General features: G+C 40.1%; 1 protein-coding gene across 1 annotated transcript in view; it reads right to left on the bottom strand.

Moving 5' to 3' along the window:
• The window catches only part of CACNA1C (calcium channel, voltage-dependent, L type, alpha 1C subunit), a 779,292-nt gene that overhangs the window by 34,871 nt on the left and 731,089 nt on the right, over positions 1-13,332 (bottom strand). The window contains exons 42-45 of the mRNA XM_006862777.1: positions 4,216-4,381; positions 3,436-3,563; positions 2,721-2,817; positions 89-191 (exon numbers count right to left, since the gene is read on the bottom strand). Coding sequence (XP_006862839.1) covers positions 89-191; positions 2,721-2,817; positions 3,436-3,563; positions 4,216-4,381 — 494 coding nt within the window. The remainder of the gene's footprint in view (positions 1-88; positions 192-2,720; positions 2,818-3,435; positions 3,564-4,215; positions 4,382-13,332) is intronic.

Raw genomic sequence — 13,332 nt, 5'->3', positions numbered from 1 at the left:
AGTCCTGGGACCACTCTACAGGCTCCAGCTCTGGTTCATCTGCTAGATCTCCAGGCACCTCTCACAGCAGCCTGCAGATGATACTTACCTTCCGTTTTGATTCTCAGGGCTGTCCTGACCAGGGCAAACAAGGTGGCATTGAACATAACGGTTCCATCGCTGTTCAGAGGCATGTTCATGGAGACCAGGCGCTACAGAGGAGGGGAGGCAAAGCTGGTGATTACAGCAAACAGTTCCCAAAGGGCACACAGAACCACCAAGGTAGAACAGGGATGGGAGGTGTGTGGGGTGGGAAGCCTGGGCTACTGAAATGTATTTAGAAACACTTCTGGGGGAGCATCTCAGCTTTGCCTTACATACTCCCGCCCTCTCCAGAGTGGAGCATTTGTCCTCATTAGCCCTCTCGATTCCATGAAAAGATGTCCAACCTACTCAACCCCCCACCTGCTCAAATGTCTGCTAAGGCATATGGGGCTGCTCTCTACTGGCAACAAAGAACAGCTGCATCCCAGGCACTCGATCAGAGCTCACTTGCCAGTCAGCATTTATCAACAGCCCAGATAAGAGAAACAATAACCGCAGATTTGTCTGCATACCGAAAATATCCACTTCCTATATATGTAAATATATAAGGAACTCTGGTTGCATAGTGGTTATGAAACAGGCTGAGAACCTCAAGGTCAGCAGTTCGAAACTACCAGCTGTTCCGCGGGAGAAAGATGAGGCTTTGTGTTCCCGTAAAGATCTACAGCCTCAGAAACCCTGTACAGGATTGCTATGCGTCGGAACCGACTCCACAGCACATAACAACAACAACAACAGTATATTTAAAGGAGGAGTCCTGGTGTAGCTCTGTAGGATAAGCACTGGACCGCAAGATGGGTTTGAACTGCAAGGTTGGTGGTTCAAACTCACCAGCCACTCCTCGGAAACCAGATACAGGATCGCTATGAGTCAGAACCCAGTTGACGGCACTTAACAACAACCAAAACAAACAACATATATATTGTGGCAATACAGAATAAGCATTAGACTGTTAACTGTAAGGTCAGCGGTTCAAACCTACCAGCTGTTCCTTGGAAACTCTATATCGGGTCGTTATGAGTTGGAACCGACTCAACAGCACAACAATAATATATATTTTAAAATATAACTCTGCACCAGCATGGAGCGGATGCTAGCTGACACTAGGTAGGACTAGATTGCCCCTTCCCTCCTTTCCCACCACCCAAGTTTGCTTTGGTTTGGCAAAGTGTAATCCCATCAGCATTGGAGTCGTCATAAGTAGGGGCACCAGAAAGCTTACCAGGGCATTTCTTCTAAGACGTGGTCATGCATGGTGGCTATTACGTCATATGGTGCCCTTGGCAATCTTAGCACCCAGAAGGGTTATACTTTTCCTGAGTGACTGCACCTTTGTGAACCTCATGGACAGTGTGAACTGAACAACTCTCAAAGTCTCTCCTTCCACAGAGGCCACTGGAGAATGAAAAGCCCTTCTGTCTGACACCATGGGACGTCCTGGCTGTACTCCTCACCTTTGCTTCTCATTGTGATTTTACTTCCAATCTGTTCTCTTCCTGCCCCATCTCCTGCATACTTCCTATAATCTTGGAAGTAGGAAATCTTTTTAGAAACAAGTGTAGGTAGAAATGAGGAAAAATGAAATAGAACAGAGCACACATAGAAGGTTCTCTATACCTTCATTGTTCCATTTTCCATGAGTGGATTAGCCACAGAGCAGAATGATTTTGTGTTTCTTCCTCAACTGATCTCAACTCTTCCCAACTCTGTTTCAGCTTGTTACTACTCCCACAGGGACACAGAATGGCAAGAATGGGGGTGAGATGCGACTTCAAAGACAAGGCAGGAAGTGAAAACCCACTCTTTGGTGACTACAGGGCTCTGTGTCTGTGATTAGGGTGAGGTTAGAAAGGCTACGGTTTATTAAGGAGGTTCTCACTCTCAGGCCATGCAATGTCATAAATTAAGAGTCTACCAGAACGTAAGGCAAATGTCTTAAGTTTTCGGCATCATGAACTCACTAAGGAATCTGATTAAAAGTGAAGGATCCCTTCCAGGTAAAATTCATGTTTCAGTGATTTGGCTGCAACTTTGGGGCTCCACAAAACCCTGAAGCAGATGAATTGGCTCTCTAATGGTTCCCTGAACTCCATACATGTTTGGTAGGGAAGTTTCCCAGGGAACTTGGGCACTACCTTCCCTGTTGTCCCCAAACAGCCTGATATGGGATGACAATACTCCACTCTGAACAAGGTCCTCTATTCAGGACTGGACACGGGACTTGTTGGGAAATGAGGCGTTCACTCCTTGTTCCGTCCCAGAATGTGAGCACTCAGAACTGCTAAGAACCCAAATACAGCCTGGCTCAAGTGTCTTTTCTTTATTGCTGTTGTTAAAGTGCTGTCAAGTTGGTTGTGACTCATAGCAACCCTGCTTAGGGTTTCCAAGGAGCAGCTAGTGAGTTTGAACAGCCAACCTTGTAGTTCAAACCGACCTTGCTTTATCCCATAGTACCACACCAGGACTCCATCTTTTCTTTAGACACAAAAAACATTATCTTCATAATATGTTTTTCATTGATCTTATCTTCATATTATCCTCAAAGGAATGAAGATCTGACCAAGGTCACAAGACAAATAGGCCTCTTGCCTCCCATCTTGTCTCTCTTTCCCCCACAAACCCAGGTCTTTTCTTACTTTGCAAGCCACACGGTGAGGACAGAGTTTTCCAAAACCCAGAGGGGGCTGAATCCGCCGGAGGAGGGTCACCACATCTAGGTGTTTGATCCGACCCCTAGAAGAGGAGAGACAGGAGGACGAAGTGGTCAGAGGGCCAGGTCTCTGCCTGCAGTCCAGGATCCATGCAACAGAGGTGAGGTCCACCTACAGGGGAAACTCTCTAGAGCTGTAGCCTGCTAGGTACACATGATGCAGACTTGCAAACTGTATCACGCAATGCCAAAATAAAGACGCACATGTTGGGATTTTAATGAGCAATTTTCTATCAGTGCTATGTTCAAGGTAAAAAGTAGTGTATTGAGATACTTAACATGCACTTCTGCGTCAACCAGCCATCAGCCAATCAAGAGGTATGTACTGGGTGTCAACCAAATGTGATTGATGGTGGAGGGTCTCTTTGTATTAGAGGTAAGAACAGAGTTTAACTTGGGCACTCACTAGTTATGCCTGACATTAAGCCCTCCTATCCCCTGAAAAGAACAGTTATGATTCATGACTCAGCCAAAGTCTCTGACCTCCTATTACTGGCCCTTGACCCTTGACCTTTTACCTTGGGCTTTGATGGCAAATTCAATGTTTCCAATTGGTCCACCCAATGCTGACCCTTCTTGCAGCTCTTCTACAGGTATGGTTTACTCAATTGTCTAACCAAGATTTCCTTCTGGGGACTTACTTGGCTTCAGGGTCATACTCTGCCCAGATTCTTTTAAATTCATCCAGATGGTGGGGACCAAGGATGGACCAGTCCCTTGTCAGGTAGTCAAAATTGTCCATGATGACAGCTACAAAGAGGTTGATGATCTGCAGAGAACAGAGAGCAGAGAGTACAATGAGGAACTCTAAGAAGATCTTCCTAAATACTTGCCACTTCGGGCCACTTTGCTAACTGTGTCCATGTATGACAAAGCCAATATTTTCAAATATTTCAATAGACCAACCATATACCACCATTTAAAACATCAGCTTTTGGAACGTGGGTCTCTTGGATATAAACTTGAAATAGATTCTCCCCTCAGAGTTGAGTGGGATGAATCCCGCATGTTGGCTGGACAGTTTACATCATACTAAGCTGCTGGGCAAGGCTGCCAAGGGCAGAGAGAGATTCCACTACCACTTTTCCCTCACTCCTTGGCAAAGAACCAAAGGAATGTAAGATCCCTGCCCACCCCCGCAAGGCCTTTACACACATCTTCTGCCTTCTGGGCAGATATTGCTTACTTCCCATGACAAAGACCAATGAAGAGGTAAGAAAGGTGGCGGCAGGGCTTCCTGAGCTCTGGACAGTGCTTCCTTCCCTTATCTCAGTGTGGCTGGACATTCCTACTGGCTTAGTCTTCCTGAGCCAGTACCTTGGAGGGGGCTGCCCTGACCACAGCTGCAGAGAAAAGGCTGGAGCTGTCTGAACTGTTTGAAGCCCTATTCTCTGTGGCTGCTGAGTCCTACTGCAGCTTACCAGGAAGGCACAGAGCATGTAGAAGCTGATGAAGTAGAACACAGCAAAGCTGCTGCCACAAGGCGTCTCCCCTTCCGTGCTGTTGTTGGGCTCAGACTCTGGGGCACATTTCTTGCCTGGCATGCAGGCCAGCATGATGTCCTGCCAAGCTTCCCCTGTGGCACACCTGAGGGAGAGAGGCGAGAGAACCCAACACCAATGTGGTCAACATCACGTGACTGAAACAACTGCAGTATCTTCTGGATCTCTCTCAAACTCCTTTTTCTTCCCTTCTACCAGGAGCTCTGGTAGCGTAGTGGTTATGACTCGGGCTGTGAACCGCAAGGTCAGCAGTTTGAAACTACCAGCTGCTCCGCGGGAGAAAGATGAGGCTTTCTACTCCCGTAATGATTTACACCCTCGGAAACCCTGTACAGGGTCGCTATGGGTCGGTTCCGACTCCACGGCACATAACAACAACAACAACTGTCAAATGATATTTAGCTTGCTTCAAAAACTATGGAGATTTTTTGCTATTTCAAATAATACTTCAATGAATATGCAGGCCCATGTCTTAGGTATCTGCTTAGAAGTGAAATTGTTCACTGAAGGTTCATGTAGTCTTCATTTTTACTAGCTAGTGCGTACTTCCCAAGCCCTTGACTAATTTACACTCCAATCAGCCTCAACACCTGGTATCATCGTCATTGTTAAGTACCATCGAGTCTGTTCTGACTTACAGTGACTCTATATCAGGTTTCTGAGGAGTGGCTGGTGGATTTGAACTGCCAATCCTATGGTTAGTAGTCCAGTGCTTATCCAACAGGGCTATACCGGGACCCCACACTAGGTATTTGTGACCTTTAAAGATGCTGCTGAATGATGGGTGTGAAGATATTTCATTGTTTTAATTCAGATTTACTTGATTAGTGGGTTGAGAATTTTGATTTCATCTTCTGTTGAATTGTATGTTTGTATTTTTGCCTATTTTGTTCCTGGTTGTTTGTCTTATTCATTTCTAGGATTAAAAAAATAAATTCTTTCTATAAACCTTCTGTCAGTTATACACATTGCAAGTACCAATTCCAGACTGGTTTATATTTTAGCTTGCTTTATTTATGGTACATTTTGATGCATCCAAGTTTCACATTTTTATGTGGTCAAACTTATAATAATTTTTCCTTTTTTTTTTTGTATTTTGTTAAAAAAATTTATTCTAAGTTATGAGAGTCCCAGTGTGGCACTGTAGGATAATCACTGGACTACCAACCGCATGGTCAGTGGTTCAAACTTACCAGCCAGTCTTTGGAAAGGGTCTCTATGAATCACAACTGACTTGACAGCACTTAACAACAGCAATATTCTAAGTTATAAAGATACTTTCTCTCTCTTTGTGAACGTTTTACTGTGCTTTAGGTGAACTCTTGGAGTCCTGGTGTGGTGCTGTGGGTTAATGAGCTGCACTGTAAGGTCAATTTGAACCTCAAGGTCGGTGGTTCAAGTTCACTAGCCACTCCTTGGAAACCTTATACAGGATCACTGTGAGTCGGAACTGACTGGACAGCACTTAACAACAACAGGTGAACGTTTACATAGCAAATTCATTTTCAAATCAATGATTCATACACAAATGGTCCTGTGACAGTGCCTGCAAACCCTGAAATGTGTCTGCATTCTCCACATCTCTTCCCTGTTGTTACTGTTAGGCACTGTCAAGTTGGTTTCGACTCATAGTAATCCTACACACAACAGAACAAAACACTACCCAATTCTGCACCATCCTCACAATTGTTATGATTGAGCCCATTGCGGCTGCCACTGTGTCAATCCATCTTGTTGGGAGACTTCCTCTTTTTTGCCAAGCATGATTTCTTTCTCCAGGGATATTATGGTCTATACTGACAACATGTCTGAAGTATGAGAGATGAAATCTCACCATTCTGGCTTCTAAGAAGCATTCTGACTGTACTTCTTCCAACTCAGATTTGCTTGTTCTTCTTGCAGCACTTTTAATATTCTTTCCAACACCACATTGAACATACATAGATTTTTTCTAAAGTCTTCTTTATTCACTATCCAACTTTCACATGTCTATGAGGTGACTGAAAATACCATGGTTTGGATCAGGCACACTGTAGTACTCAAATTGACATCTCTGCTTTTCAACACTTTTAGAGAGGTCTTGTGCAGCACATTTGCCTAATGCAATATACTGTTTGATTTTTTGACTGCTGCTTCCATGAGTGTTGGTTGTGGATCCAAGCAAAATGAAGTCTTTGACAACTTCAACTTTTCCTCCGTTTAGCATGATATTGTTTATTGTTCTAGTAGTATGTTGCTGTCCCATTAGTAGTGTATAAAGATTTACAACCTCTCCCTACAACCTTGCCAGTATTGTTATTCAAGAGATTCTCTTATATATTCTTCTAAGGTTTTGCCTTTTACAACAGTTCATTTTTCTGGAATTTAGTTTTGTGTTTGATGTGAGATAGAAAGATAATTATATGTTTTTTGGTGTAGACAATCTAATTTCTTAAAATTAGTTATTGAATAGCACGTATGTGCCTACTAATTTGAAATAATTCTTCTGGCATAAATTGTGTTTCAATAGATGTGTGGGTCTTATTCTTGGCTGTTTGTTCCATTCCATTGATTTATTTGTCTATCTTGGTACCAGTGTGCAACATAGTTTTAATTACTATAGCTTTGTAGTAAGTTCTACTCTTTCGTAAAGTGAGTACTTTCAGCTTGCTCTTCAAAATTGTCTTGGTTATTAATTTCTTTTTTCTATTTATAGACACATTGCAATCAGCTTGTCAAGATTCATGACTAATTGTTTTGAGTCTTACTGAAGTTACATTAAAATAGAAATTAACTTGTGGAGTCCTGACATCTTTATGATATTAAGTTTCCCAGTAATGAACATGGTATAGCTCTTCCTTTATTTTAAGTTTTATTTAATGACTGTATTAAAACTTTGTTATTTCTCTGTGTACATCTTTTGTTAGATATACTCTTAGGTATCCTCATTGATTTGGAGTCCTCATGTGGTGCTGTGGGTTAATGCATCAGACTGCAAATTTGTTTGAACAGCAATGTCAGTGGTTCAAGCTCACCAGCTGCTCCTTGGAAACCCTATACAGGGTCGCTATGGGTCGGAATCCACTCAACAGCTGTTAACAAAACACCAACATCTGAATTGATTTAGTTTATTTAAATGCAACTTGCTGAATTCTCTTATTAGTTCTAATAATTTATCTGTAGTTTCTCTTAGCTACATTACATAGGCAATTCTTTTTTTTTCTTTTGCACAGAGACAGTTTTTTTTTTTCTTTCCAATTCTTGTCCATTAATTTATTTTCTTTATCTTATTGTACTGGATGAAACTTTTTATATAATGTTGACTAGAAAAAAGAGTTCTGGTGTGGCACTGAAGGATAAAGCACTGGACCACAAGATTGGTTTGAACCACAAGGTCAGCGGTTCAAACTCACCAGCTGCTTTTTTGGAAACCGTATACATGGCTGTTATGAGTCAGAATCAACTTGATGGCACTCAACAACAATAACAAACAACAGAAAAACTGACAGAGAGGATGTGATCTTGTCATGTGATTGTTGCTCTTTTTTCCTTTTCCTTGTGAATTGAGTGAAGGCTTATCATCAGTTTTTTATTCAACACATCACATACTTTGCTTCATTCCAGTCCCCGCCATGTACCCTCTACACCATTGCTGTACTTTCAGCAATGAGCCTGTCTGAATACTTCAGCACAGGCACCTTCTTCAGCTTGCACAAGAGTGGCTGCGTGGACACTGGCTCATCCATTTCCTTGTGGCCTTGCATTCAGTAGTAGGCCAGTCTATAGCATTGATCTCAATTTATAGTTACCAGTATTTACCTCTATTTCCTTTAATTCTTGTACTCCTTCCTGTGTCTCCTGCTACCTTCATCTTTCCTCGGCCAAGCTCCCTATTGTTGTATATTGCCTGCCCCATCACCCATGTTAGCCTGTGTCTACCCTCTGGTCCTTGAATTATTTTCTTCCCCATCTTCCCAGTAACCTCAGAGAATGTTTCCTTTAGCAGGAAAATCTATTTTTAACTTTTTACAACAGTGGCCTCATACAATATTTATCCTTCTTTTGTGATTGACTAATTTCACTTAGCTGAGTCCTGGTGTGGCGCTGTGGGTTAATGCGCCAGACTGCAAAGCTGTTTGAACTGCAAGGTCGGTGGTTCAAGCTCACTAACAGCTCCTTTGGAAACCCTATACAGGGTTGCTATGGGTCAGAACTGACTCCTCGGCACTTGACAACAACAAAATATCCTCCAGGCTCATCCATGTTGTAAGATGCTTTTCAGAGTCATTGTTATTCCTTAACATTGTATAATGTTCCATTGTGTGTATGTACCAAAGTTTGCTTAAGCATTCTTCTGTTGATGAGCATTTAGGTGGTCTCCATCTGTTTGCTATTGTGAATAGTGCTACAAGAACATGGGTGTGCACATATCTACTTATTTCACAGCTCCTCTTTCTTGAGACTATAAACCAAGGAGGGGGATTGCTGGGTTAGATGGTATGTCTATGGGGAAAGTCAAAAATTATCCACACTCTGGTTATATTAAAACTTCTGTTGGCTGTACTGTCTGATCCATTCAAGGTCAGTGCTGTGCAGGTGTGAATGTGGACATCTGCAAACAAAATTTGGACCCATACTTGAAGGAAGGTAAGTTTCTTTAAAAAATTAGTTACTAATGACTAGACATAGCTACATCACTACAAGCTGAGGGTAAACAGCAGAGTATGGTATGGAAACATCCTCAATTACCAACAAAGGAAAAGTTCAAAAGTCAGCCATCTGCTGGAAAATTGATGCTTACAGTTTTCTGGGATTCTCAAGGGGCGGTAGTTGAACACTGTCAGGAAAAAGATTCAACAATCAACAGGCTCTTTACAATGAGATGCTCTCTGCAGAACTGAAGCCTAAACTCTGTATTGAATGCAGAAGGCTGCTATCCAAGGATATTGTGATTTTGCATAACAATACATGTCCATGTGCCTCTGCCCACACTGTTGACACTCTGCAAAAGCTTCCTTTCTACGCATTAAAGCATCCTCCCTATAGTCTTGATCTTGCCCTGTTGGACTTTCACCTCTTTAGTTCCCTGAAAGCAGCCCTTTGAGGATGAAGATTCACCTTCGATGAAGAAGTGAAGACAGTGCAGCCTAAAACAATTCTTTAATAAGGCAGTATGAAAGCTTGTTGACAGATGGACAAAGTATATTGAAAAGCAAGGAGATTATGTTGAAAATGATGTATTTGTCGTTTCTAAAAGTTGATTAAAATAAATTCTACAGCCAGAGTGTGGATAATTTTTGACTCAGTCTTTACTTCCAACTGTTTTAGAAAGTGCCAAGCTGTTTTCCATAGTAGTTGCACAAATTTTACAGTCCCAACAGAGGTGTAGGAGGTTCTCAAGTCTCTCCACACCCTACTAGCATTTGTTGTGTTTTATTTTTCTGAACTTTGCTCTTAATGCTGTAAGATGATATCTCACTGTTGTTTTGATTTGCATCTCTCCAATGGCTAATGATCGTGAACATTTCTGCATGTTTGTTGACTGCCTGAATGTCTACTTTGGTGAAGTGTTTGTTCATGTCCTCTGCCCATTTTCAAATTGGATTATTTGTATTCTTCATGTTGAGGCATTGGATTATTCTATAAATTTTAGAGAGTAGTCCTTTGTCTAATATATCATTGTCAACATGTTTTTCCCAATCTGTGGGTTTTCTTTTTACTCTTAGGGTGAGACTGTTTTTCTTTGTTAGGTGTTCATTCTACTGATCTTATTAATGATTATAAAGACTTTTAAGTTGATTTGCTTTGATTTTCCACTTGGATAAGCTTGTTTTCTGTAAACAATAACAGTTGTGGGTATTCACTTCCATATTTAAACTTCATTTTTTTCCATTTCTTATTTATTTTAGGCTTATATTGTTATGGAAAGAAGGAGGAAGGTTTCTAAGTCTTTGTCTTCCTAGAAACGTTTACATATCACAGAAATGATCTGTTCTTTGATGCTAGGGTAGACCTCACAAATAAAGATATCGCATGCTGGTTCTTTTTTAGGGCTAAACATTGACTTGCCTTTTCAATTTCTGTTGTGATTAATTTATTTCTATGTTATTAAGACTGTTTTTACATGACTGTGTTAACTAACAAGTCTAATAATAAGTCATTATTTGAATTAATTATGGTATATTCACACATAGAAAACGTATGACTGAAACACTGAAGACAATTTTTGTAATTTATATTTTCTTAGAAAACCATCTATTTCATCTAGGATTTCAAATATGTTGGCATACATTTATTCATAATACTCTGTAATTCAAAAATTGCCTCCATGTCTGTAATTGTGTTGCTTCTCTCATTTCTATATTATTGTGTATTTTTTCTTTAATGCATTTGACAAAGGTCTGTCTATTTATTGGTTTTCTTAAAGAGTCAGCTATAGGGTTTGATCAAATCTATTTTGGCCTTGTTGTTGTTATGTGCCGTGGAGTCGGTTCCGACTTATAGCAACCCTGCACAGGGTTTCTGAGGCTGTAAATCTTTATGGGAGCAGAAAGCCTCATCTTTCTCCCATGGAACAGCTGGTAGTTTCAAACTGCTGACCTTGAGATTCGCAGCCCGACTCATAACCACTACGCTACCAGAGCTTATGTTTTATTAATTTCTAGTTTTAGTCTTATAAAAGTATTCCTTCTTATTTTGAGGCTATTTTAAGTTCTCTTTCTAATATTGTAGTTTATTCCATATCAGCCTTCTTAATAAATAAATTTTAGGCTCTGAATTTTCCTTTACCATTGATCAATGTATCTCATAAGATATAATGCTTTTGTTCTTTTATTTCTAAGTTGTTTGCAGTTTCAGCTTTGAGTTATTTAAAGTAGTAACTAAACATTTTTTTTTTTAACTAAACATTTTTAAGTGCATAAATTATTTTATTTAAAAAAAATCCAAACCCAGGTTTTTACGGAGTCCCTAAGTTGCAAAGAACGGTTCAGCAATTCAGCTACTCATCACAAACTTGGTAGTTCTACCCTGAGACACTTAGGAAGAAAGTCCTGGTAATGAACTTTGAAAATACAGCCTCTGAAAAGCCTATGGAGCACAATTCTACACTGACTAACATGGAGCTGCCATGACTTGGAATAGAATCGAAGGCAACTTAAATTTTTTTCCTTTGGTTAATTTTGAATATCCTCTGTAGCACTGTAGGATAGCATTGGACTGCTGAACCAGAAGGTTGGTGGTTCAAACCCAACAGCTGCTCCCTGGAAATTCTATTCAGGGTCACTGTGAATAATGACTTGACAGCACTTAACAACAACAACATATTGAAGTAAAACAATTTTTAGAATTGAAAAACTTTGTGATTAAAATTTTGGCTAATTTTTGCAAATGCTTCTGTGTGCTTAACAATAATGTCTTCTTTTTGCCATTTATGGATTATGAATTTTTTTGATAAGTTTCTTAATGGTGTTATTTTGATGTTCTTTACCCCATTTTCTAGTTTGGTTTATTGAGATCTTTAATTTTCCAAGCGTATTAAAGTCATCCACTGTATCTGTGTTTCATTTATTCTTTATAGTTTATCAATGTTTGAACGATGCTTTCCCAAACTATACGAGTATTGTTAGCTCACCTAGTTTTATGACTGTTACATATTCTTGATGGATTATATATCTGCCCACACCAAATATTCTTCTTTCTTTGTTAATGATTTTTTACCTGGAATTCTATTTCTTCAAATATTACTATGGCTATACTTTTTTTTTTTTAAAGGGAGTCCTGGTATGGCACTGTAGGATAAGCAGCGGACCTCAAGGTCTTTTGAATCACAAGGCTGGTGGTTCAAACCCACCAGCCACTCCTTGGAAACCCTATACAGGGTCGCTATGAGTTGGATTGACGCCTTGGCACTTAACAACAACAACAACACATTTTTCTTCTGTTAATATTTACTTTGTATATCTTGTTTTTAATCCCTTTATTTTCACTCTCTTTAGGCATTTTATTTCACTGTATGCATTATAAACAAGCTAGATTAAACAAAACAAAAAATAAGCATCAGAGTATCTGTCTTCTAATAGAGACATTTAATCCATTTCATTTTCTTCAGCGATTGTTAATGTATTTGATCTATCTTGATGTCTTTATATGTTGTTCTATCCAAGCTTTGTTGTTGTTTTTCTTTGCCTTTGCTTCCTTTTGTTGGATTGCTGACATTTTCTTTGTCCGTTTTACTTCTGTCCATCCCACAGTTGTCTGGACAGGGGCCCTGGTAGTGCTATGGGATAAGCCCTGGGCTCCTAATCATAACATTGGCTGTTGAAACCCACCAGCTGCTCTGTAGGAAAACTATGAGGCTATCTGCTCCCATAAGATTTACAGTTTCAGAAACCCTAAGGAGCAGTTCTACTCTGCCTTCAAGGGTTGCTATGAAGTCAGAACTGACTTGATGTCAGTAGGCATAGTTGTTGGGAATGCACACATTTCATTTTTGCTTTTCTTATGACTGACCTTTAAATATTGAACATATTTGGCTATACACACTTTGCCGCTAGCTAGGTATAGAGTTGGACTCCTGCTTGGCGCTATATGATCAGCACTGGACTGCAGACTGAAAGGCCAGCAGTGCAAATCCAGCAGCTGTTCCTAAGAAACTCTATACAGGGTCACTATGAGCCAGAACCTACTTGACAGCACTTAACAACAACGATGCATAAAGTTAAACAATATCCATTTCCTCTTCCCAAATAACAGAATACTTTTAGAATATTTTTATGCTTCTTATTCTTCTACCATCTCACTTCTTACCTTGTTGAGATAACATGGGATTTTACTTCCAAATTATTAAGACTTTGGGCATTTTCCCTTAATACTTATTTAGACAATATAAACTTCATCAATTCTTTGTGCATAACTCATAACTCTGAACTTCATCATTTCCATACTTGTGCTGTTACTATGCACATTCTACGTCTTAGATTTATTTTTCGTTCTGTGGAAATTCATCCTTGTATAGTTGTTTCACCACTCGTCTGTCAGTTTGTCGTACTGTGGTGG

The sequence above is a fragment of the Chrysochloris asiatica genome, unplaced genomic scaffold, assembly GCF_000296735.1.
Source record: "Chrysochloris asiatica unplaced genomic scaffold, ChrAsi1.0 scaffold00050, whole genome shotgun sequence".
Classification (NCBI taxonomy): Eukaryota; Metazoa; Chordata; class Mammalia; order Afrosoricida; family Chrysochloridae; genus Chrysochloris; species Chrysochloris asiatica.
The sequence above is the reverse complement of the archived record's forward strand: the minus strand, read 5'-3'. Positions and strand labels throughout refer to the sequence as shown.